The 26251-nt window shown below is 45.6% G+C and overlaps 1 protein-coding gene across 1 annotated transcript; it reads right to left on the bottom strand.

The window, feature by feature from the left end:
- Nucleotides 1-6888: 6888 nt before the first annotated feature.
- KCNMB4 (potassium calcium-activated channel subfamily M regulatory beta subunit 4) lies at nt 6889-24981 on the bottom strand. Its single transcript, XM_036401157.2, has 3 exons — nt 24598-24981; nt 15279-15406; nt 6889-7699 (listed from the first exon to the last, which is right to left on the bottom strand). Exons 1-3 carry the CDS (start codon nt 24934-24936, stop codon nt 7531-7533), a joined length of 636 nt encoding a protein of 211 aa, XP_036257050.1. The 5' UTR covers nt 24937-24981; the 3' UTR covers nt 6889-7530.
- Between the last annotated feature and the right edge of the window lie 1270 nt (nt 24982-26251).

The following is a 26251-nucleotide window of genomic DNA, read 5'->3' as shown; positions in this document are numbered from 1 at the left end:
CAAAAACAACCTTGAAAATGTAGCATAAGAGTTAGAGAGGAGTGATGGAAGAACAATAAAACAAAGAGGAATGCAAGTTGGTACAGAATGTCTTTGATCATTACAAAGCTAATTATTGAGAAAGACAGCTCAGTGTGCATGAATGCAGAATAATGACGAGTTGGGTAAACACTTACTGCACAATACATATGTATTTGTGTGCCTGGAGAGAGGGTGCTTAACAAGGAAGCAACAGAGGGAAATCAAAGCATGTGTGCATCACTCCAATAGCAGGATGCAGGGAAGGAAGAACTTCCAGTCCATCTTACTTTGAGGCACAGTTAGTGCTGCGATGAGCTTCCACTATGCAGTAGTTGTTCTATTCCTACAAAACAGGCTGTGAATCTGTATAGGTGCTATAAACAGAAACAACTAATTCCCACAAGGTTTCAATATAGGCCAAGGCATAATTTTAAAACTGACTTGAAACATGGAGTATTGCCTAAACCATTTTCAATTTTGTTTTGCTTGGCATAGCAAGAATTCTGTGGGCACACATACATGTCCTGTCAGTGAGGAAGACAGGTTACCGGCCAGTAGATTGTGTGCATGAATAAATGGCTTATGTCCAAAATAAGTCTGGAGGAAAAGCCCCCTAGCCCCAAACCTGTTGACATTGACCCCAGTGAACATTGAGGTGTTCACCCCCAGCAAGGTCCTGCTTGCTGCATCCAGCTGTGCAAACTTCCTTCCCCTGGCAAGACTTTAGGCAGGGGTTCTCTGGTCGTGCATGAGTTTGCAGCAGAACTGAGCTGCTTTTTGGAAACAAAGATCAGCATGATGGTCCTGATGCTGCACTGGCAGAGCTTGAAGCTGGCAGTGGAAGTTGCTACTCTGCTTTACCTAGACCCAGACAGGATGGGGCTATTTCCATTGGGTTCTGCCTGCTTCAGATCCTTCCTCAGGCACCAAAACCCATCCAAATTGCTGTAAACAATACCATGCAACACTGCTCTCAATTTCCCAGAAATTTCAACACAAAAAAGAATGGGAAATACATTTCTCTGAGCAAAACAGGTGAAAAAAAATAGGTTGAAACAGGTTAAAAAACATGGTACCACCACATGTCCCCAAAATGTCACCTAGTGACAGCTACTGGAGAAAAGGCTGCAGTTTCAGACCTAAACCATCAGCTACATGCCATCAAAACTCAGGGTTAGCTAGCACCAGTGTGTTTTTAGCAGCCTATCTGAAGGCTCTACAGTCACAGTTTTGCTTGCTGAGATGTTTCCTCCCACCAAAACATTTGGGCTGTACCTTTTGTCTTTATTTATTACCTTATATTTTCCAAGAATAGACAAGACATTTTATTATTCTGCTAGTATTCTTACTTCCTAATATTTGTTATTGAATCACCTGCCCGTCAAACTGAAGCTCATAAAGCTCCTGATCTGGCATATTTTTAAAAATGCAATTAATTTGCCCTTTATCTTGCCATTTAATATAATGGAAAAAAAGTTACTGAGACACCTCATCCCACACCTGTGCTTGGGAGCTCACTCTTCATTATTGCTTCATGCTGACAATTCTGCAGCCCATTTTCAGTCTCCTCTCTGTTGTTGCCAGCCTGAACTAAATTAACTTTATCAATAAAATCTTGAGATAATACTTTAAATGCTCCTCATGATGTATTGCTTCTCGTACATGTCTCCATTAGCAAAAAAGCAGGGAAGTTCACAGGGCACTATTTACGTTTAATAGAGCAGAATCATTTACTGCCTGTGATTCACTTATCCAAATACTTGCAGATTCATAACATATGCTCTGTACTTTTATAAGGATTTTAAATTATGCTATCAAAAGCAAGAAACCCTAGCTAACTCCATAATTTCTATATATTTCTACCTTTTGTATCAGACCTATTTTTCATGATTTTTCAGAAAAACTAGTAAGGATTTAGGTTACCTGCTGTTTAGGTGTGCTGTTGTATGTTTGGTTCTTCCAAACTACTCTCCCTCTGCCTAAGAAAGGATTTCTTGGAATTTTCACAGCAATTTTTTGTCTCAAACATTATTCTTCAGAGGAATAGTGCAGAGAAGTATAGTTCAGCCCTTTGGATTCCATGGAAGATTTCATTCTTTGCCAAACCCATGCCCCTTCTGATGTTCCACATTTGCCTTAGTTGAGAGCTGCCTCCCTGATGCCCCTGGGTGATGCTCCCTCCCCACAGCCCCACCCCCTGGCAGTGCTCCTGATATCCAGGCCCCTGGCAAATCCCAGGTACTGCATCCTAGAGGTGCTGTTGGCTGGACACAGCAGGGCAGAGAGGGTGGCTGCCCTGCTCCCTCTCCTGTGGGTACCATGAGACAAACCAGCCTGCTGCAAGAGGGGAAAGGAAATGATTCTGCTGCATGGGGTCCAAATTGAAGTATTTTGTCCAGAAACCCTCAGCTGCTGCACAAGCAATTATGTGAAAGACCTTACGGGTTGATTTTTTTTTCCAATTGCTTTTAGCGAATGGCAATTGGCATGCAAATAAAAACAAGGATAGAAGTTCTGCTAGCTGAAACATTATGAACAAGTTATATTATTAAAAGTAAAGCTTGAGCTCCATTAGCTCATTAAATTAAATTACAGTGTTTGCTTTTCTTTAATGCAGTGTCAGAAGCAGTACTGAATTTCTGGGAGGGTTATTTTCAATTGATTGCTGCATGTGCTGTTTGGAGACTGTGTACTCTAGGTGTGTATGCAATTTACAGCCATGCCAACACATTTTATAATATAATTTTACATGCAAATTACAGCTATGTAGTGTAATAAGCTATTATTTTTTCTTTTTACAGCATCTCCAGCCATGCACCCAATGCACAGAGAGGGATATTTTGGCTTACCAGACTTCAAACCATTAGACCACCAAGGAGCTGTGAATTGAGCCCAGTGCAGGCAATGGCAGCATTTGGGCTCGCTATCAAACCAGAGGGGGAATTGCACAGCCTCTCAAATACCAGACTGTGGGGCTGATTCATTCAGTGGGGCTGTGACCTGACAAGGCAGCATGATTAATTGCACACATATTCCCTCGGAGGTTTTCCTGCTCATGCTTTCTGCAGCAAAGATTGTTAGCTTGACAGATCAGCATAGCAGCCTCTTAAGATGCCAGAAAGGGAAGAGGTTTGTTTCTGATTGAAAGTTAATGGAGGAACAGCAGCTGTTCCACACTGAGGGGGGAAAAAAAGCCCCAAACCGAACAGGCTTTGATTCTCAGAGAAAACCACACATGGGAATAAGCTGATTTTTCAATAACTCTGGCTATGGGATTTCTGTCAGGGATTGAAAGACCATATTTGCATGATATAATAGGCATCATAATTAGAAATTCAGCTGTGCTTTCTCTCATCTGATTATTGAAATATAAGCCATGGCATGAGTGTTTTTCTTTTTGATTAAACACTGTTTTAGGTGTCTCCTCTTCCACGTGTTTGTTCTTGATTCTTTGGCCATTTAGGCTAAAGTTTGCAGAAGCCCTGATTTGGTGGGCAGCTCCTGTGTTTGCAGTGCTGAGCAAAGATGCTTGCACAGCACCTCCCTTCTGCTCACAGACAATCCACACTGTCCTGCTGTCAGACCAGCCCCGCTGCCAATTTTAAAGTTTTCATTTTCCAAGTAAGCCTTAGCAAATTGCATTAGACACTTCCTGAGGAATACTGAAGCCCTACCACTTTATCTGTTAAAAGGTTTTAAACATTGACCCATGTTTCCCCTTCTGCATTTCCCAGCTGGACTCGATGGGATAACACACACTTGATGGATGCTTTCGTGCAGTGTGTGAAATGAGCTGAGCTGTGTGGCAGCCCTCTGTAGACATCCCTTCTCCTGTGGACATGACACCACAGCCTGGCTCAGCCAGGAGGGCTCCCAAGAAGCAAACTGCAGACAGGGACACCCCAGATGGCAGCACCAGGGCTGGGGTGGTGGGCACAGCAGGCTGTGCCACGCAGCAGATGCATGGAGAGATCTGTGCTCTCACACCTCGCAGATGTCTTTGTTCTGTTCTAGGACAAATCCCTCAAAACACACTTGGAAGTGCAAGTCTGGAAACTGAGACCTTGCTACCTCCCCACTGCACTTCCCAACCTGCATCCTGCAGCACCTGCCGAAAAGCTGAGCTGAAAACAGTCCTTCAAATCCAGCACTCTGCGCTGGACCCCTGTCAAAGGGCTACGTTTATAGCAGAGATTATGGGTAAAGATCTTCTAAAATGCCCCTGGATTCTCCCATGACATCCCTCATCTGTCTGAATTTGAATTAAGCTGTTCATTCAACAGCCATATTTCCTAACTTTGTGAAATCTTGTCTGTTACTGGCAACACAGAAACACATAAGCAGGGAAAAAAACAACAAGAAGTGTTTCTATTACTACAACTTTTAAAATGAGGGTAAGAAATTAACATAGAGAGATACTGTATCAGCAAATTGATTTAATTGCACTACATGAAAGCGAAGGCAGGTCTTACTGAAGCAGAGCAGTAAGACAGCATGCCAGAACAAAATTCCTCAAAGCAATGGCATATAAATATTGAATAAAATGCAAAAGCCAACTCTGCAGATGGCTTTGGGAAAAGCAGCCGCTCTGGCTGCAAGTATGTTTCAGAGAACACACTACAAAACTTGGAAATCTGCAAAGCCAAGGAGTGAATAATCCACTAGAGGGAAATCCCCAGCTTCCACAATCAAGAACAGGGATTAAAAAGACATTTCTAAATTACTGAGGGATGGGATGAGACAGAAGACTGAATGTTAGGATTTTGAGTTTTTCCCTTAGCGTCCCATACTGCCATGCCAGGCTCATACCTATTGCTGGTCTTTGGATACCTGTTTTGGTATTTAACTTGGGGTGTTAATCTCTCAGCAAAACAATATAATATCATCTCTGTAGCCATTACTTTCTTCCAGAGGCCTTTGCAAAAGGCATTTCCAACAGATTTAAATATATGATTGCCAATCAAGTGAGCTGCATCCACCCAATTTGCTTCTTGCCTTTTGCTCAGAGAACCAGCTGTAGGATTCACTCACAATAGCTTCTGGAGCAAAGAAAGAGAGGATTTTGTTAATCTGGATTTGTGAGCCCCAAGCTACTGGTTTAAAATTTCATGATGAATGTGTGTCACCCTGTGTTTCCTTCTCCCTTGGGAAAACAAAGGGCGAATGGATGTAGAAAATCAGGCTTATTCCTCTTAACTGTAAGAAGCTACCAAGGAAAATAGATGAAGAGAATTTGGCATCACCCTACTCAGATAACCAAACCACCTGCAGCTTTATGTGATTTGCAGAGTGGGAGCAAGTAATATATATGTTAAAAAACAGCAGCCAAACCCCCAAATCAGACCCACAATGCAGTGTTTCTGTGGGTTGCTGAGGCAAGAGAATCGCAGTGGATGCAAACAAGGCCACAAGAGTGAGACAAGAGTGAAACAAAACACAGTGTCCTTTGCAGGACAGCTCTTTCAGAAGCTTGCAGGCTTTCCTCTGAGAGGCTGAGAGCTCACAACCTCTCTGCACCCAGGATATCCAGCACTATTCTTTTCAGTAGGCTGAGACAGAAGGTATCAGTGTGGGCTGGACAGCAGGCACCTTCAAATTGGTGGTGTTTAACGCAAAGAATTGGAAAATTTTCTTACAAGAGGTATTTTTCATCTGCAGGATTGGAGGTGCTTGAACATGCGCAACCAATGCCAGCTGCATCTTTCATACAGAGTAATGTGCCAAGAAGCATCAAGTTCCTACACCTACAAACACATTTCCTTAACTTGCTTTGAAGGGACAGCTATCCCAGCATGGACTGGGACCAGAGGACACTCCAAAAGTCACACAGCAAGTAAGAAGGGAAGCAGCAAATGACCTCCAGTCACTCTGCTGCCCTTGCCATGCATCAGCCTCATCACTGGGCACCACAGTGTGTACAAGAGGTCTTATGGAAATCAGTTCTAAAACACACAAGACAATCTGAAAAGGACACTGAGCGATACAAGCAGGTTTGTCATCGTGCCTTGTGCCAACTAAGCTTTCAGCCTTTCAAATCTAGCACTCTTCTCATCCTCAGGAAATATTTCTGCTATGTGTTAAAATCACAACGAACCCCAAGGTTTTTACACATAATACTAAGAATATCAGAGATTAGTATAATGCACAGTATGTTTAGAATTGCAGAATTGTTAATGTAGATTAAAGTGCTTTGCCAGTAATCACTCACTTTCCTGACCCAGCCACATGGCTTTTCCATTTGCTGCCCTCCAGCACTGCCAAGCTGCACAGCTGGTCCCGGGGGGGCCCTGTGGGGCAATGACAAGTGCCATGAGACTGCTCTGGCCCCAGCCCCTGACTACAGCAGGGTAAAATGTGCTCTGGGAGACTGCCAGAAACATGGAACTCTCTGTGCTGAGCAAGTGGACTAGAGCTGGTGCTCCCATCACACAGAGCAAAGGGTGGGGCAAGCAGAGGAAGCAGACCCAGCAAGACCCCATGCCCACAGTGCCGTGTGTTTTGTGGAGCATCCCCTGGGAGGCAGCCTCCGTGGCGCTGGTGTGACTGGGATGGGCAGCTCCGCAGCAAACACCCACAGCCCTGCAAGGAGCTGCTGTCCCTCTCTGGTGGTGTGAGTCACACCAGTGACACACAGGCTCTCCTCAGCAAGCACTCAGGCACTCCACTGGCTGGGCAGGATGCTGGTAAAACATACTCCTGTAAAACCACTACTATAAAATCCCTGCTCCTTACAGCACAGAGCACTCGTGAAGAGGGTGTCTGAGAGGGGGCAAGAAAAACTGTAGGACTGAATACCACTGAGGCAATAAAGGTAGATCTAGTATTTAATCATCTTTTCCAATAACTGTTTCATTTTTTAAAGAAGTATTTCTGAGAGATTTCTACATTTCATCACAGTGAATGGGTGATGATGAAAGATTTTGTCTAGACAGAAGGTAAGGTTTGAACTTCAAAATTAAGTTCTACACAGTGGGAAAAAACCTAACCAGCACAATGTCACGTTTGCCTTAAAGCATTAAAAAAAAAGAAAAAGAAAAAAAAAGAAAAAAAAAGAAAACCCCCAAAAGTTAAAACCCCCAAAACAATAAATTTTTATTATTTTGGAAATATGTTCTATCTAAAGTAAATATTTTAAATATTTCTTAATAAACATTAGCAAAGATCGCTTTGTAGAGATGAAAGCAACATCATCAGGGAGTTTCATAAACTGTCTCAGTTTCTGGGTAGCTGCTCTTCAGCACTAACAGCACACAGCATATTTGGTGCAGTGTAGATTTCTCTTTTTTTTTTTTGGTAGAATATACTTATTTAGTGCCATAGCAGAAGAAGCAATTAGCAGGCATTTCACGGGGCAATCTCCCAAGAACAGTCCTGAGACAAGAGCTACTCCACCACAGATCAGACCCTGGAAGGAGTTGCAGCTGGGTGCCCCGCAGACCTGCAGGTGTGTCAGGCTGCCCCACCTCAGACCTTCTTGCAGGTTTCTCTTTCCACAAGCGGCCTTGCCACTCACAAATGCTTCTTCTTTTTTATCGCCTCTGCCCTGATAGCCAAGCTCTTGGCACAGATGGTCAGGACCACGATGAGGACTCCGACCAGGAAAGTCACCACGGGCCAGAGGAAGCAGTGCAAGAGAACAGTCTCATCATGGGTGCGCTTCAGCATCACATCATCCGGCCTGGGAAACAGAAGACGGAGAAAAGATAAATCAACATAATACCGCCAATTCATAAGTGAGAGCCATCTAGCATGGTAAGAGTAGAGGTGATTTATTTGCCAAAGTGTTAGAAAATGATTAAGTGGATTATTTCATTCACTGCTTGCATTTGCCTTTTTATCACCAGCACTCACGGCAGACTGGGAGAGCTTTCCACTTGCAGTGTTTACAGGCTAACAAGTTCACTTGGATTAAGAAAGAAAAAAAAAGTGTTGGTGCTCTAGATCTTCCAGCAAATGTGGTCATCACAAACAGCCATGAGAGATACAGGATCACACTGACTGTGGATTGCCAAACCACTCTGGCAAAAACATAATACCAGGCAGCATTTATACATATCTACCTCAAATGTTATCAGGCCCTGTGAAAGGATTTAAACAGTAATTAAAGCTTCACTTTTAGCTTTGAGCACTGATGTGTCCATGGGGCTCCATGGAGGTTCCTGATGAAGCAAGCCCTGGCTGTGGTTTGGCTCTGGGCAGGGAGCTGGTCCCTGTCCTCAGCACTGGCCTGCTGGTGGCCCAGGTTAGCCCAGCTGCACTGGCAGGCAGCAGGCTGCAAGAAATCCATCCCCACCAGGGCTACAGCCTGCCCTGGGTGGCCAAGGCTCCCAAGTCAGCTCCTTCCCAGCAGTGGCTGTTTCAGCAATAGGCTGGGATTTGGGGCTGCACACAGCAGGGCCTCAGTAGACTTGAGTAGGCTCCTACAGGGACAATTTGTCAAGACTCCCACGAAGGTCTGAACCTCCTTGCCTCCAGCAGCAGCATCTAATACACACTCATGGTGGGGTCTGTGACAGGTCTATGCACTTCCAAAGGGAAACGAAGGAAGGAGGAGAATTGAGGTGGAAGTATCTTGAGACATTTGGAAATATAGCTGTGCCACATGTCTGAAAGACCTGTTGTCTATCTGCCTCTTCCAAGTCTGGAAGGTTGTTGGCAAAATGTGATGGCAGATTTTTCTCAGCTCTGGCTCTTTCTGCTCTCCCTTGCAGTTTAATAGTTATTAAATCGATCTTGTGACATTTGCACTTTGCTCTTGCTTTCCCATCTACAGCCAGAGACACACAGTCTGCTGGAAAACTATCTGCAAAGGAGGGAAAGAGAACTTTCTCCAACTAGAAAAATATCTATAGTCTCGACTCACATTGGTCCTCACTCACATTGAGCACTCCCATCGCTTGTTGCTTCACCAATGCCACCTGACACTTCTTGGAGCAACAAGCCTCACAGCCTAAAATCCTGGCAAACCAGGCCCATCCAGCAACATCCTGGGAATCAAGGTCTCCTAACATTGTGGCACATGGGAGCAGATACCTGCTCAATGACTGTGCTGTCTCTCCCATGATAGCTTTGTCCTGATCAGACAGGAGCCCTAAGAAAGAATTCTCTGTCGAGGAAAAAGAAGGAACTCTTCTTCCTTCACTGAGAAATTGAATGGAGATGCTTGCAAGTCTACAGAGTTTTATCCATCCTTAAGGAGCTACTGGAGCCAGACTGTCAAGCTACACCTGATGCCAGATTTAATTACACCTGCATTTGCATTTGGGGGTCTCTCACCCAAAATTGCTGTGTGGAGAATCCTCTGCACTGTGCCAGCCTGAAAGTCTCCAAGGCCAGCACCATTCATCTCTTTTTGTTTCCGTAGTAAGGAGCAGAATAAAACTCTGATTGTGAGCAGCTCAGCTATATAAAATCTGAAATTCAGCAGCATAAAAAGATAGCAAAAGAATCCCAGGTGTATTCAGTAGTGGAATGTATGAATTCTGCACAACCAAAATCCTCAAGATATATAAGCAGGCACAGGTGGAGACTATAAATTGAATAAAGCAGTATTAACTTCATGGGTGCAAATTCACCAAACTGTGCACCTGAACAGAGAAATCCTCTCACAAGAGGCATAAGCCTTCTCCCCCACAGTTACTGTATCATCACCTGTAACAACAGAGTGCTAATTGGCAAGGAGGCCATAAATGGGCAACACTCATTCTTCACAGCTCTGAACTTATTATTTCAAGTATTTTTTTAAGCAGATAGTTCAAAAATAAGGGACAAGCAAAAACCTAGAAAATTGGATTCAATTAAAGGAAAGAAAGTGTGATTGGGGAAAGTAAGATATCTTTTAGACTGAATCTTAAATGTTTTGAAAACATAGATACCAAAGGTACCAGTGATGGATGTCAAACACTCATTATAGATATGACAATGACTTAGTAATTCAAAAGAGTTTCCCTTTTAGAAAAGAGTCAAAGACAAAGCCTTTAAGTAAGTTTGGAGCTGAGGTTTGGGTTTAGATGGATATTACTGCTATTTTTAAGTATAGCAAGAGTCCCTGCACACTGGAGTGGCCTCACCTTGATTCCTGTGTGCAGTTTTGGGTGCCACAACATAAGAAAGATGTTAAGATGTTGGAGAGCATCCAAAGGAGGGACATGAGGATGGTGAAGGGCCTTGAGGGGAAGCCGTATGAGTAGTGGTTGGGGTCACTATTCAGTGTGGAGAAGAGAAGATTGAGGGGAGCCCTCATTGCAGTTACTTCCTCACAAGGGGAAGAGCAGGGGCAGACACTGATCCCTTCTCTGTGGTGCCAGTGACAGAGCCCATGGGAACGGCAGGAAGCTTTGTCAGGGGAGGTTCAGGTTGAAAAATGTTCTTCATCCACAGGGTGGTTGGGCACTGGAACAGGCTCTGCAGGGCAGTGGTCACAGCACCAAGACTGTCTGAGTTCAAGAAGCATTTGGACAATGCTCTTGGGCACATGGAGTGACTCGGAATGGTGCTGTGCAGGGCCATTGGCTGGATTGGATGATCCTTGCGAGTGCCTTCCAATTCAGAGTGTTCTGTGATTCTGCAGCACTTGAAACACAGTAATGTAGCTGCTTTGGGTTTGCTTGGCAAACCTAGCAGTTTTGACTTTTCATGCTACCTTTTTAAAGGTGACCTGCCTGCTCCCACAGTCTGAAGGCTTGTTGTTTTACTTAGAAACAGAAATGGAAAGGCTCTGTCCCCAAGGGAAGACTTTTCATGGTAAAGACCAGTCCTTGCTGGAAAGCCTAAGAGCATCACTCCCCTGGTGCTGAGGCAGTGATGTTGAACCAAAAGGAGGTACATCATGCCTAGAAACATGTTTCTTTTCCCTATGAAAATCAGCTGATATAATTAAATTTGTTGCCTTGCCCCTGTTAGTACAGTGTCTTCAATAAACCCATCTTTGCTCTGTGACTTTCTACAGTACTTCAGTTCAAAGATGTTGGCAGAGGGGTTGTGCATATTCACCCTAAGCACGATTATTGGCAGTCTCTTCTTTCTAGCAATGCTGCCAATCAGGTTTCCAGTAAATGTAAAGCCTCTTGAGGAGATGCACCCAAAATCCTACCACCAGTTATCCATGCATAAAACAGTGGCAGAGGCAAGAAAAAGGCCTAGTGGGACAAAGGGAGGAAACCCTGCAGTGATTGCAAGCCATGCTCAGGCATCCAGAGCTGGCTCTTGCTGCCAGCAGTGATGGCCACTGTGCAGCACCACCTCTGCCCAGCAACAGCCCCAGGGTGAAAAAACAAACAAACGGAAAAAAACATCCCCGAAGAAGCCTTTGCCCTACCCCTGAAAACACAGCTTTCCCTTTCCCTGAACAGACAAAGAGGAAGGAATTTTGTTTTCATTGCTAAAAGGTGAGACCAGGACTTATTTTTAGCAGGACTTTGAGCTCAGGGCTAGACCCTTGTGAAGCTTTGAGCAGGGATAACTGGATTAGTTGCATTATACAACACATCCCTGTTAGGTTCTGCCAGGTAGCTCAGACACCAAATAAAACAGGCCTCCATCAGAGCCTGCAGAGCAATTACTGAACATCATGGGGAGAATTGGAGGGCACAGATTACCAAAATGTCATGTAGGACCAAAAGGTTACAGGCACATAAGCATTTCAGTCATCACTTATGAACATAATGTCACACAACAATAGCTGACAGAGGTGGAGGTGCTGGATAGGGAAACCTTACTAATATCTTGGTATTCACACAATCTGGATTTAAAGATGGTTGAAATACACTGGCTTTTTCCCCCCCAGATATTCACATCCCTTCACTCTGACAAGCAGTCATTTTTTCCCTTATTTTTGCAAGTTGCAGAGATCCTCAGCTGGATGGCTGCATGCAGAGGCAGCACAGTGTCTTACTGACAGTCAAGCCCTTTCCCCCTCAGGCCCAAGCACTGCTCCACAGGTGGAGGGAATTAATTTAGAAAACTGTGAAGTAACAGAGCAAACCAAGATTTATATTCCAACATTTTATGGATGAGCAGCCTTACTACCTGAGCACCCTTGGCTTGCACACATAATTATTCTGAGATAAGTGGGAACCCTGCAGGGCACCCCAACAACACACAGGTTGTCACTAATCACTTGACAGGGTTTCCTCTTCAAATCTCTGATGAATTTATGCACAGCATCCTGCAGCAAACACAGAGAGGGTTAAAGCATGGCTGGCTCATCTGCTGTGCCACAGCAAAGGAAACACAGAGTGTTCTTGTGTATGGGACAAACCCAGAGCTAACAAGCAATAGTGCCATAGAAATCAGCCACTAATAAGAAATGACTTGCCACAGGTTGCTCTGCCTGTCTCTGCATGGCATGAGACAGTGATGTCTCAGCTCATGGCAATCTTGGCTTCTCTCTTTTTTGTTCTTGTCATGGATGTCAATGGCACCTGGAACATGAAGGAATAAAGTGACAGGATCTTCCCCATCCTGCCTCTTCCCACAGGCCTCCCACTTTAGGGCATGCAGCCATGGCCCTTGTTTGCATGAGGTCATGACTGCAGACTGCTGGGACACTGGGTGTGGGACCCAGAACACCAAAGCCCTAGAGCTCAGCTCCTTCTCAAACCTTTGGCAACAGCCTGAGAACTTCATCTGGATTTGTCCTTTATTTTAGAGTCTGAAACCAACTGAAGGTTGGTTTCTGCTGTGCTGGGCTTCCTTCAGACTGGGGTATCATCATGCCAACAGACGGGCACCTTCACCAGAGATCCAGAAAAGCAACTTGAACATGCAGCTTGAACCCCTTGTCCCAAATCTTGTCAGAGAAGAGTGCAACATTGAAATTAAGTGCCTTCAGTGGCAAAGCAAAACCTCACTCTTCAGTAAAGCACTGAGCTCCAAGATAAGCTGTACTTTGGTTCCCTAAGACAAATGTGAGGAAGCTAATTTTGCTGGGTAGTTTGATTTACAGTAACTAAGAATGGTTGAAATTGCCAAGTCTGCTTCTCATCCCTTTTACATTAGCTTGAACTGTGAGAATGGCACCCCTTTTTTTCATCTTTTCAAAATAACCTGTTGAACCCACCAAACTGAAAGGGAGAAGTTACCCAACAGGACACTCTGCATGCAGCAACAGTTCTGACAATGAAAATTGAGTAAACTCTATGAAGAGAAGATGTTCATTCATTGCCTGCATATTTACCTAGAATTTTATTCTGCTGTTTCAAAAGAGGGAGTATTAATATTACAAACACTACATTCTCTAAGGAACTATTTACCATACATTTTATACAGACTGACAGAGAACAGTTCGTTTATCCACACAGTGAAAAAATACTGTCAGAAAACATTTTGAGGGGAACAGATTTCTCCCTCTTTGTTGTGGTTTCTTTTCACTGCTTTTCAGGCTGCTTAGTCATCACTGCTCTAAAAGTATACCCAAGCAAGCACATTCCCAGTCAGCAGAACTTATCTCCCAAAGCTCATTGCTATCTCCAGAAGAAAATAGATGGTGTATACATTTCAGCTTAGACTATCTTCTAGTATCTCTGGCAGCAAGCCTCTCTCATCCTGTGTATGAATTGTTGCATGATCAGCAAAAGGCAGTGTTTCAAGGCAGCCATTGTGCTGGCAAAAACTTCTAGCAGTATAGGATTCAGCATCTTTAGGGAAAAAAAACCCTTCCTGAATGCTGCATAATTTCTCAGTGCCAGCTTACATAAATGTCAGATGCTAGGCAGAAAGAAAAGGTTTGTCTTTGCTACACCAAAATGTAAGGTGAGAATCAGCTCCCATAGCTCTGGACACCTATCACCCTCCACTCCTCTACAGGAGAGAAATAAACATCTCTGGGCATCTGACCTGTATCAGGCTTTACTTTGGGGTAAGCTAAAAGGCTCCTGCTTCTCTCCACTGGCTAAAAAAGTCACACAGTTACCTTTTACATCATCCTTTCCACACCAGTTTAGATGCATCCTAGCCATGACTTCTCCTGCAGACAATCCCATGTTTCTGACTCACCTGCTCACTTGGGCAGTGGGTGCTGCAAGTCCCAGTTCTCAGGAGTACAAGGAACAGGCAACACCTGCCTGCCCATACAAACCAGAATCATAACTCAGCTCCTGGTTACCAGATCCAAGCTTTGGCACCTTGTGGACCAGAGGACTCCCAAGAAGGTCCCCGACTAGGTCTGATGCCATCACTCAGAGTGCCCTAAGTGTTAACCTCTGCATGCTGTAATCAATGTTTCTTTCCCTTCTAAAGGAAAAAGTTTTGCTACAAAGTTTTGGTGGTATCCCTCTGCAAAGGGTTAACCAGGGACAACAAACTCATCCTGGGTATGCTGACTGGGTCTACAGTCTCTTCAGGACAACAGCTATTATAGCCAGCCTAGGACAAAGCTGAAGCCCCCAAGGCACTCGGCAGGACACTCACAGTGAGTCAGGCATTTCTCCACCTGCCATCCATTTTCCTCCTGATTGTCTTTCTGAACTTAAATATCTGGTGCCAACACTCCCAGACTGAGCCCTGAATTGCACCTGCAAGTCATGGGCTATTCCCTCATCTATTTAACTTTCTAGTGTTTGTGGGACAGGACTAACCTCCTCCTGCAGCCACATGACCTTTTATTTCCTGGCATATCACATCAGAAAGAGACAGGAAAAAGGACTCCCTCCCCTTTCTGTTTACTGGAGGAAGGAAACCACACGTCATACACACGGAAGTCACATCAACACTGGCAGCAAAATTAAGAACTCAGACAGAAGGGGAGATTCTTTTTTTTTCTACTCTGCAAGCATGTATGAAACCTGGCAGTTTTGTTGCTGTTTATTTTTATCTGATCCATTAACCCTCTATGAACACAATTGCTGAGTTAGTTTGTCGTATTTACTGATCTCCCCTTTTCTTCCATGAGCACAGTAGGGTTTCTTTCCTGTGGAGGAAAGGAATGTTAATATCCACACCAGAAATCTGCCATCTATGTGTTAAAAGGCAAGATGTTTTTTGCTATAAGAATTGCATGCTTTAAGCAAAAACTTTTCTCAGAGTTTTATATTTTTACTTCAAGCTGTAAAAATACTCCTTTCCTTTCTATACAGCTTTTCATCAGTAGAGCTGTCTTGCAAAGTTCTTCACTGAGCTCTGTGTGATAAACCACATTGCCCTGGAGGGGGTCTGTGTGTGTATGTACATATGCATGCATTTATATGTATGTTCAAACAGAACCAATGGACAGCTGTTAAGCAGATGCACTCCTGCCCAGCCAAATGGAGATTACTCACCTCAAGTGCTGGTTAAAGTAGCACGTAAACGGTTGAGATCCCACTTTCTCTTTCCAGTATTTCTGCTTGTACGTGACATTCTCAGAGTTCTCCTGATCGTCTCTTGCACAGGGAGGGATGTACGAGCACTGCCAAGACACATTGCAAAACAGGGTTACTGCTGTGCTCAAGAACTCAGGGCATCACTTCTCTGCCTTTTCCTCATGATACCAGCGTGACTGAAATGGACTGAGAATAATAAACAAAAGCTCCAAAGAAACAGAAAAGAAATATCTGTTGAACTTCATTTCAATTGCTAATTATTCTGTGCGGGTACTGGAAAAGAATGTAGTAGCATTCAGAAAGAAAATAAAGGCTTTGCCATGTTTGTTCCACTCTTAAACCAAACCACCTCATAATATTTTGGGGTTTGGCATGATGAATGTAAAAATGATAATTTCATTTTGATGTATTCCGAGCCAGCTGCATGGATTGGATTTGCATAACTTCCTATTTTCAGTGAGGCACATAATCAGAACTTTAGCTAAGTATCATGCTAATAAATATCCCAAAGAGTCCAGCAAGCTTTCCCAGATGATGGGATATCTGGCTGATGTCCACTGATGTAAGAAGGTATTCTTCCACTGTGTACAACACATGGAAAGAAGAAAAAAGGCTCAGAGCCCTGCTTCAGCAGAAAGGTTCAGCATCTACTTCTGCTGTACAGAAGTCAAGGAGAGTTGAGCATGCAGCTGAGCTACCTGCAGATCTCACCCTCAGACATCTGCTTCAAAGCCCAGAGAGCAAGGGAGATTCCTCCCATAGCTTGGTGCCCTTGGGACTGGGCTTTCAGAGTCTCCCCCTGGGTCAGACACAAACCCCCCACACACACACACTCCTTGTTTCCAAGTCTCTGCCACACCACCCTTAAGTCCTAGCCACAGGCAGTTCAACAACAGAAAACAAACAGTGCACTGAATGAAGTGTCAGCCTATCAGAGTTCAGTGTCCAAGCACAATCCCTCTTATTTTTACCAGGCATCCACACAGGAGATCATGACAGGAGCTGTTGAACCCCACTGAGTGACAGAGCTTGGCTGATCCTCCCATAACACAGAGGCTTTTCACCCTGCAGGACATACGGATGCCAAATGAACTGAACACACTGACTTTCAATGCCTTTAAAACTGGGAGCTGCAAACAGAAAAAAGTGTGACTGGGAAGGGAGCTAAAAGGCCTCCTGCTTAGGAAGGATGAGGAAGCAGGAGGTGAAGGGTGTGGGAAGCTCCTTAAGGGGGGCCTACAGCTGATCACAACATTAATTTCTCCTCTGTCCTGAAGGCAGGAACAGCAGGGAGAGTGATACCCTCTCTGACATGAGCATAAACATCACCATGGCCTAACACTGCTTCCTCTCCTCCTGCTGAGGTTTCACAGGGTCTTACCTTGCCCCCAGCTGCACACTATACCTAAGATGTACAGACCTACAAGACCGTGTTCACCATACAACAGCTTGAAGATTTGCCATTCCAATGGCAAGAGAGAAATCTCAGGATTTTATTCCCCTGATCATGTAAAATCTGACCACTTCTGCCAGCACCTGCAATTGCTGCCAGTGTTTTGCATGCTTCAGAATGAAAGAATCTGCAAGGTCTTCCTTGCTGCTTCCAGACTGAAACCTACCTTTCCACATGCAAGGATCTTCATTTTCACATGGGCTCCTGGCTGGTGTTGCCATGGCACAGAGCTCCATTTAGCTCCCTGCTCATAGGACCCTGAACAAGGGTTGTCCCACTGCTGATGATGTAGGACAGAAATGAGGGCAACACCGCTCTACTTCAGAAACCAGAATGCAGGGCTTATCACATGCTGTTATTGCCATCTTAGATAATATTCCTTGGTCAGCAGAATTTTTGGTTTGGTTGTCCACTTTGGAAGCATCAAACACTCCCCTTTTTCCTCCACACTCCCAGTGCACAAACACATTGTGCAGCAGCTGGGCAGAGTCAGCAAATTTGGCACAAAGACACCTGAGAGCACTGCTGGCTCTGCTCTGACCCCCTGCCAGCACCAATGTGCTGCACCTTTCCACCTGGTCCCCTCCTCCCTGCTTGGCCCGGGCTCCAGCGCTTCCAACATCCTCCACTCCGATGTTTTCCTGTAGGGAACTTTTCCTGCTTTGGAAATGGCCCCAAATCCCACGAGCTGTGCACTCACTGCCTCCCTCTGACAGTAATCACCACACTGCTCTTCCCAGCCCCAGCTTGTAGGCAGCCCCCAGATTTTAGGGGCTCTAGAAAGAGCTCCCAAACCAGACACTATTTAGCCAGCACACAAAATGCACAACTAGACAAACCAGCTAAGTACTAATAGAGATTATTTTGCCTAAACACACCCAGCTATCTCAAAACTCCTATTCCTGTGTTCCTGGCTCCAGTACACATATTTCCTCTATCCTCTGAAATGTTTCCTCTTCCTGGCTGAGCCTGCTGCTGTCCTCTATGAAAGTGCAACCAGTGCCCCACCAGTCCTGGTTAAACTTTCTCTGGATCCTTCAGAGACCTTCCACCCCACAAAATATTACTTGAATCCTTCACAAAGTTCATAACCTGGTGAGCTGTTGGTAAGCCCCAAGCTGAGTTTCAGGCTTAGAAACAACCAGAGAGGTCTCTTTCCCCAAGAGATGTCCATCTGAACAGACAAGTATCAAGCCTTAGCAATCTCCCAGGACATTTCACCACAGAGAGTTTCACATTTTTTTCCCATCAGTCCTCATGCTCAATATGAAGATATTAGAAATTGAGTTTTTCAGGGCAGGGATTTTTCTTCTGGTTTGGAAGATGTAAAGGGGCCCACAGAGTTTCTCTGGGCAGCACTTCTGTGTTTTCCTGTGCCAAAGCAAGGCAGTGTATAGGAGTGCTGCCAGTACCTACAGGAGGGACCCCTGGAAGTTGGGCACAACAGTGAATGCTTTCCACAGCCCAAACTTTACATCATTCTCTGCACACATAATCCCAGCTGACAGAAAGCATGCTGGATACATTTCTACCTCTTCCTCTTTGTCTCCATGTGGAGAACACAAAGGAGATGCCTGGGGTCTTGCCATAAATTGACGTGGCCTCAAGGCTTCTGCCTGTTGAGGATTAAGAGTCCTGAGGAGAGGAATTGTCCCTGTCCAAATATGAATCCCAGGGACCACCCTGAAACATCAACTCAATGTGACAAAGGCCTTGAGCCCCAGAAAACACCCAAGATGCAATCCCAGGGTGAATATTATCAGCTGCTGCACAAACGCTGGAGCTCGTTTGCCTCCCCAGGATGCCAGCACTGTCCCTACCAATCAATCCAAGGTGATTTTTGTCCCTTTCTGACCCACACAGGGGCTGGATCTCTCTTCACTCAGCCTCCCAAGCACACTTCTAGGGCACTTTGCTCAGCCAGCTCTATCACTCCAAAGCAGATTCAGCAGGCAGATAAAAGGGAATCGTGTCCTCACAAATTTTGCTGCTGTGACTTGATGGATGGATGTGAAATAATTTCTACTTTGGCAATAGGCAGTTTCTGAAACATTAAATCTGTAGTCCTCCCATGCAGGACATGGCATGAAATACTGATATCAAAACATAAACAAATGCCAACTGAAAGCAAGCTAGGACACCAGTAAAAATGTCAGTTAATAGCCAATACATCTTTACACCAAGGTTTTGTAGGATTTGTATCTGTGTTTGCTGCTGGATGCTCCCACTTCAGTCTCTGCAGGTGCCTGGAAAGATTTCTGGTACTTCTGAACACTTAATGAGGACAGATATTCTTCCAAATCACAGAGAAAGAACAGATGCATGAACTCTTGACTATGGTTTAAGTTCCAGGTTGAATTTCATGCTTTTCAAAGATCAATTCTTGCCTAATTCAGTCACGTTTTTAATTAAAAAAAACAGACTTGACAGACTACAAGTCAAAGAAAGTTTCAAATGTGAAGAGACATCCCAGCCCAAAGTAGAAGCAATTCAACCCAACAGAAGACAAAGTAATTCAGGAGCAAGATTTCAAACTCAGTTTCCAAGTGACCTGTGGAGGATCATCCTGCTGGCTCCTGGTGAGCTGTGGGACAGAGCATGTGCCATTGTTTGGTGTGGCACAGCCCTACCACACCTGCTGGAGTGGAGATCCACCTGCAGCCCATGGTGAACCCCCCAACACAGCAAAGGGATGCCCAAAGAAGGTTGGGGCTTTGAGGGAAGCCCACATGGGAGCAGGGTCCTGGCAGGAGAGGGGAGCCCATGCTGGAGCACTTCATACAGAACTACAGCCTGTGGGAAGGACCCACGCTGGAGAATGTGATGCAGGACTGTCTCCTGTGGGAGAGACCCCACCCTGGAGCAGGGAAACAGTGTGAACAGGAAGGAGTGCAAGTGTGTGATGAACTGACCACAGCCCACATTCCCTGTCCCTCTGTGCTGGTGGGAAGGAGGAAGTAAAGAAAATCAGGAGTGAAGTTAAGAAGTAAAGTAAAGAAGTAAAGAAGTTTTCTTCTTTCTGGAAGAAAAGATGGGTAGGGGAAAAGCATTTTTAGATTTGATTTTATTTATGCAGTACCCTTCTCTGATTTAATTTGCAATAAAGCTGATTAATTTCCCTGAGTCAAGTCCATTTTTCCCATGATGATAAAGGATGAGTGATCTCTCCCTGTCCTTATCTCAACCCACAAACCTTTCATTATATTTTCTCTCCCTTATCCACCTGAGGAGTGATACAGCAGCTTGGGGGGGGACCTGAAGTCCAGCCAGGGTCAACCCACCACAGCAAGTAATAGATGAGCTTCTCCTAACTCTGTGTGCGTCTCCATGCACTCCTGGGTTACCTTCATGGCGTGGAAGGGAGGCAGGGCTGCCACAACCATCCCACTGGGCAGGGCATGAGCAGGGGCACTCGCTCCATTAGTACAGAGATTGCCCCCTCCCAGCTGAGTGTCCTGAGGGAACTGGAGCTGAGCACCAGGCCTGGCTTTCACCTGCATCTGTCAGTGCAAATGATCATCAGCAGCACAGCCCACCAGGAGTGATCAAACCCATGACCCCTCACAGAGGCTCGAGGCAGGGAGTGGTGCCCAGGTGAGACAAGTGGGTTATAGGGTTTATCCATGGCCCCTGGGCCCACTTCCAGAGGAATTGCTTGGCAGCCTCTGCAGAGTTTGCCTGTCACAGGTACCAGCCCAAACACAGATCTGAATGCTTCACCAGCCAGAGGCTCCAGACTCTCACAAAATTATTGTCAAGTTGTATTTTGTTATGATACCTCCTCTGCCATGAGCCCTATTTAAGAGAGTCCAAAAATTAAGCCCAAGTCTATTTACAGGTGTACAGAAGAGATGACTGCACATCATCTTGTCATGTGGAGCCATTACACAGAGGAGCATGACAGGAGCACAGGCAGGTGTGGAGAGCAGACAAGGGGCAGCAGCTGCTTTGCCCCTTGCCTGGGGACAAGGAGGGGGAGAACCAGGTCCTCTGCACAGCTGCTAACATCTGTCTTACCAGTCACTCCCCTAAAAGTTTCCTTGGCAAAACAGGGGGCAACTTCTTCCAACCCTACACTTAATTGCAGATGTAGAAAGGGAAATGTCTAAAAAGCCAGAAAGCAGACATTTTCAGCAGCTGCCACACTCCCCTGGGCCTGGTCCCTGCGCTGGCTGTGAGCACCACCAACATACCCCATGGCCAGAGAGGAACAGCGACAAATTGACTTTGGAATTAATCCTGCTTAAGCCTTATCTCCCAGATTATTGTTGCTATCAAGGCAGCTGAAGAAAGGCTACAGTCACTCCAATGAATTTCTTCCTCTGAGACAGCAATCAGAAAAGAAAAAAAAAGGAAATCCACAGATCACTCAGACTGAACACAAATGTAATCGTGTTCGGTGCTTTATATATACATTCCTGGATTATCTCTGACCCAGCTATATAATCTTTTAAGAGCTAAAATGAATCCTGGGCTGCACAATGATGTGATTATCTTAGAAAGCAAGAGAAGAAAAAAAAATTCTTTTTCCTGCATCTAGAAAAATATTTTTCCTCACTGGAACAGACATTCATATCTGTGATATGTTTATATGTCAGCCTGCTCTACTACAGAAAGTAGATTTTTAATCAAATACACTGGGGATTTTTGGGTGGAGTGAAGCTACCAACTGATTTTTTATTGTTGTGTGCTGTAAGGAGCTTGAACTATGCCCTTTCAACACTATTGATTTACAGGGAAAAGTTGCTACCCCACAAAGAGAAGCACCTAAGCAGAAAGTAAAATTTAAAAAATGTTCAAAAAAAAATTGGTCTTCTTCTTCCCTTCTAGCTAGTGAGAACTGATTAACATGTTGTATGTATGTCTAAATGGATGAACATAAGGAGGCATAATGTAAAAATATGATGGGAACAGGAAGGGTTAAACAGCTCTAAGTGTTTGTTCATCAGTACATACAGGATCCTGAGCATTAAATCCTGCAGATTCCTACTCTGTGGCTCTAGCTAATGTGTTCCAGCATAAAATCCTGAAAGCTTTCAAAGAAAGCAAGACTTTAAATCAAAAATTAAAGGAGGGTGTAAGTGTTTGGCTCCACAGGCATTGAAGTAGGGAAAAAAGGGAAAACCAAAGAAACAGATGCAGACTTCAATCCCTTACAAAGGTATTTTTTCCTGAAGAGACCTAACCAACTTTCCTTCTTATTTTGTTTTTATTTTACATAAGCTTCTCAAAGTAGGAAAAATAATTAGAGTACATTTTTTTTCTACACAGTTTTCCACTGAGATAAATTCAATTACTACCAAAGATTACAGTTACATCAAAAAAAAAATGCATCCTTTCTGCTTGGTCAAATCTGGTAAATCAGATTTAGTCCTCAGCAATCAATATCCCAGGGTAAACAGCCCACATCTAGAGATGCAAGGTGGAAGGTAAAGAAAACAGATTATATTTGTAAAAGCGGGAAAGTACCACACACTGCCAACAGCCCTGTTTTCTTATGTAGAGTTAACATGAAATTAATTGTTAAATGGAAATAGTTTTCTGAGTGACATTTACAGGCATTACTTCTGAAGCTCGGAGTGCCTCCCTGCAATTGCAATTCAGCCAGGTGCAATCCTTCTCTTCCCACCACACTTCCAGAAAGGCAGAAGAAAATAAGATCAAGAAGTAAAAACAGAACAAAGCCCTTGGACTACTCAGAAAGGCAGTGTGGTCACGGTCCAGTTTGAAAGCTGCTGCTGAACCTGCGGGTGCTGCCAGAGCTGCTGAGCCCAGGCACTCTGGTGGCAATCAGCACTCACCTCCCAGCTCCCACTTTCCATCTCCCAGCTCCCACTTTCCATCTCCCAGCTCCCATCCTTGCTGGAATGGCCACAGCAGGGCCATAGGGCCGTGCTCGGGGACAGCCACGCTGCGTCCTCTGCAGAGCCACGTCATCCTTACCCCCTCTCAAAGGGTAAGGATTTTCTCCTGCATTTTGCCAACTCCCCCTGCCCACCTGAAAATGGAGAGGTGTTTAGAGGAGTCCTGCGGCTCGGCCAGCTAGGGCACTGCTGGCACACCTCTGCCACCACAGTCCTCTGCACAGGGAGCCTGGCAGCAGCACTCCCAGGAAAAGGTTTGCAAAGCTCCCTCACAGGCCAGCATTTCATCTGCTTTGTGATCAGGCTCCATCCAGCACTGCAGCTTCAATCACTCATCACTTCTTAGCGGTGCCAACAATTTAATCCAAATCCTGCCAGATTTACCATCCTGCTACTTACTCTGCTGATTTTTACCCCCACCACCCTTCCAAGCTGCCAAGGGGGAAAAAGCAACCCTCAAACCCTGAGTGTGAAACTTAACCTGCCTTCCAAGGGATGGAGCACACCAGCACAAGTATGACTGAGGAGATGTGAGGCTGCACATCCCAGCTGGACACCCAAGCGTGCTTCCCAGTCCCTGCATCGTGCTGAGCATGGCCCTTGGCACTATGTTGCATCCATATCTCAGTCAAAGAGCTGAAATTTCCTTCTCCAATACACTCCTAATCTCAAGTTCTTTCAGGAGTAGGAGTATTCTGACATGTTTTTTATTTCTTCAAACTCCTTAATAAGATCTCCACCACTTAGGTGTGTGCTGTCATCCTTACCCAGCATAAAAAGAAAAAGGAGAAGGCAGAGTAACTGCCTTTAAAGAAAGAGAAAGCACAAGTCATACATTTGACTTCCCCAGTTTGCTGGAAGATGCAACTTTCACGAATTCTTCATTTGGTCCCTTTTCGTGTGGGTGATGGAGGAGTTTAAGAATCAAAACAGCACGGGGGAAACTTTTGTTTTGGCGCAGCCGCTTCCCCAGCGCCCCGCCAGCAGCAGTTCCATTACCGTGTCTCCGTGCGCTTTCGGGAGCGGCGCTGCGAGGTCCCCACGCTCCGGGACGCGCCACGCAGCGGCACCGGGCGCTGCCCGGACAGACAGACCGCCCCGCCGGCAGCAGGAGCTTCTGCTCCTCTCCCGCCTGCAGCAGGAGCTTCTGCTCCTCTCCTGCCTGCAGCAGGAGCTTCTGCTCCTCTCCCGCCGGCGTCCCGGGCTCCGGCGGGAGAGGAGCAGAGGAGCCTCCGCTGTTGTCCCTGCGCCACCGCCCGGGGGCTGCGCTCCGGACGCGGGCGGGACGGACGGAACGGGGATGGCAGTGAAGTGTGAGAGTGTGTGAGAGTCTGTGTGTGTGTGTCTGTGTCTGTGTGTGTCTGTGTGTGCATGTATCATACTTAGTATAGTACATAGTACAGTGCAATACGCTAGATAGTATATTATAGATTATACACAGTATGTTATACTATGCTGTATAGAATCACAAAATATTCCGAATTGAAAGGCACCCACCAGGATAATCAAGACCATCTCCTGGCCCTGTACAGGACAGCCCCAAGAGTCACAACATGTGTTTGGCAGCGAGCGCTTCTTGAACTCTGTCAGCTTTGGTGCTGTGACCACTTCCCTGCGGATCCTGTTCCAGCTCCCAACCACCCTCTGGGTGACAAACCTTTTCCCAGTATCGAGCCTAAACCTTCCCTGAGATTATATAGATATAAACACAACACATAAATATAGATGTACAGTGTATAGCATGTTTACAGATACACACTGTAGAGACGCACTACTTTTTGCTCAGCAACAAGCAGAGCGGCATTTCGGACGGATGCCCCCACACTTCACTTACCACCCTTCACTTCTAGAAGAGAAATCCGCGCACTGAACAGAGGGCGGGAGCAGGAGCGGTGAAAGGGCACCGACCGCGGCGGGACCCCCGCCCGCACGGTGGGAGAGGAGGGAGCGCGGGTCTCACCTTGGGGTTGGTGCGCAGCTGCCGCTCGTCCTCATGGAGCAGGGCGGGCGCGGAGGAGCGGGAGGTGCGGACCAGCACCTGGAGGCAGGGGTAGCGGGCGGTGCCGCGGCAGGCGGCCCCGCAGGAGAAGGTGCAGGCGAAGCGCTCCCCCAGCTGCCGCACCGCCAGCACCGTGCAGTTGGCGGAGCCGCCGCCGCCCCGCTCCTGCAGCGCCGGGCGAAGCCAGCAACAACCCAGACCCAAGAGGGAGAGCAAGCCGGCGGCGATGAGCAGGAAACCCAGCCGCATGCTCTTGTCCTCCGCCTCCGTGTACTCGTAAGCCGCCCGGCTCCTCGCCATCGCCCGGCTGCCGCTGGCATCCGCCGCCGGGCATCAACCACTGCCATCGGCTAAAGCCACCGCCGCTCCCCGCCTCCCTCCCCGCCTCCTCCGAGGCTGACTGTGCGTGTAACCAGCACGGAAAAAAAAAAAAAAAAAAGATAAATAAATAAAATGCAAATGTAATCCCGTTTGACCTAATTCAGGGCCCTCCGGGGGTGGAAAGGGACAGATTGCAACGGGATTATCTGACCCTGGAGATTTGCTGTGCGGAGGGCTAGTCCGGATTAATACTGGGTACCATCATGCAATGTACAATATCTAGAAGGGAGTGGGTGGGTGGGGTCCTTTGGGTGCATTGTGGCCCCCATCTAAGGCAACATCTCACCACTGGCTTGGTTAAATCCTGGAGATCTTGTGTAAAGTCCCATTTAGTACCCCCAAGGCATCAAAGTCTGCAGGGTGTCTATGAGTAGAGGAGGAAACTAATCCAAAATTAAAGAAATTAAATACCTGTAAAGCTACTGAAATAGCCAGTAAATATTCAGTAGCTTTACTGAATATTTCAGTAAAAATACTGAAATATTCAGTAAAGCTATTGAAACTATTAAAGTGAGAAGGTAGCTTCTATATTTACCTTATTAATTAAGAAGGGACATAATGGGAATTGGCCAAATGTTAACATTTTTGGGGTGCAGGGTAAAGTATTCTGGCCAGCCCCATAACGGCCATCTGCACAGCAGTGACAGAGAAAACAGACAAGCAAGATGATGGCTATCACACACAGGAATTGCTTTGAACAGGAAGGTATTGACCTTTGAAGGTTCACCCTAAGAAGTGCTCTCTTCCAAGCAGGTTTGCAAGAAAAGCAGCTGATTCAAGAAAGTACATTTATTTGGCAAATAAAGTTTGGTTATTACCCAGCATTTCCCACAGTGGCAACACAAGTTCTTTGGTGCCAAAGTACCATAAGCAATACTTATAGTTCTATTCTGTCATCTTTATCACAGGTAATTAGGTAGAACAAAATGTGAGCCTCAGAGCTGATAGCTGAACTTGATGACACAGCAGACAAGAAGGCATAGAAACACAGAAAAAGTTCGGGAAATAGCACTTTCCTTTTTCAATCTCTTTCCCACTGCAGAGTGCAACGTCAAACTTTTATAAATGAAGCTGATCCATAGGTTCTCCAAATGGACTATTAAGCAAGGTTTGGCAGGAAGGCTATTAGGAGTCCACACTGTGCCATGAATATAGATGGATGTAAATATTGTCCTTGCTTGCACAAGTGCACTACCACACTCCTCTCAAGCCAGCTGCTTTGCAGTAGCCTGCC

Source organism: Molothrus ater, chromosome 5 (assembly GCF_012460135.2).
Source record: "Molothrus ater isolate BHLD 08-10-18 breed brown headed cowbird chromosome 5, BPBGC_Mater_1.1, whole genome shotgun sequence".
Classification (NCBI taxonomy): Eukaryota; Metazoa; Chordata; class Aves; order Passeriformes; family Icteridae; genus Molothrus; species Molothrus ater.
This window is presented reverse-complemented; position numbering and strand designations above follow the sequence as displayed.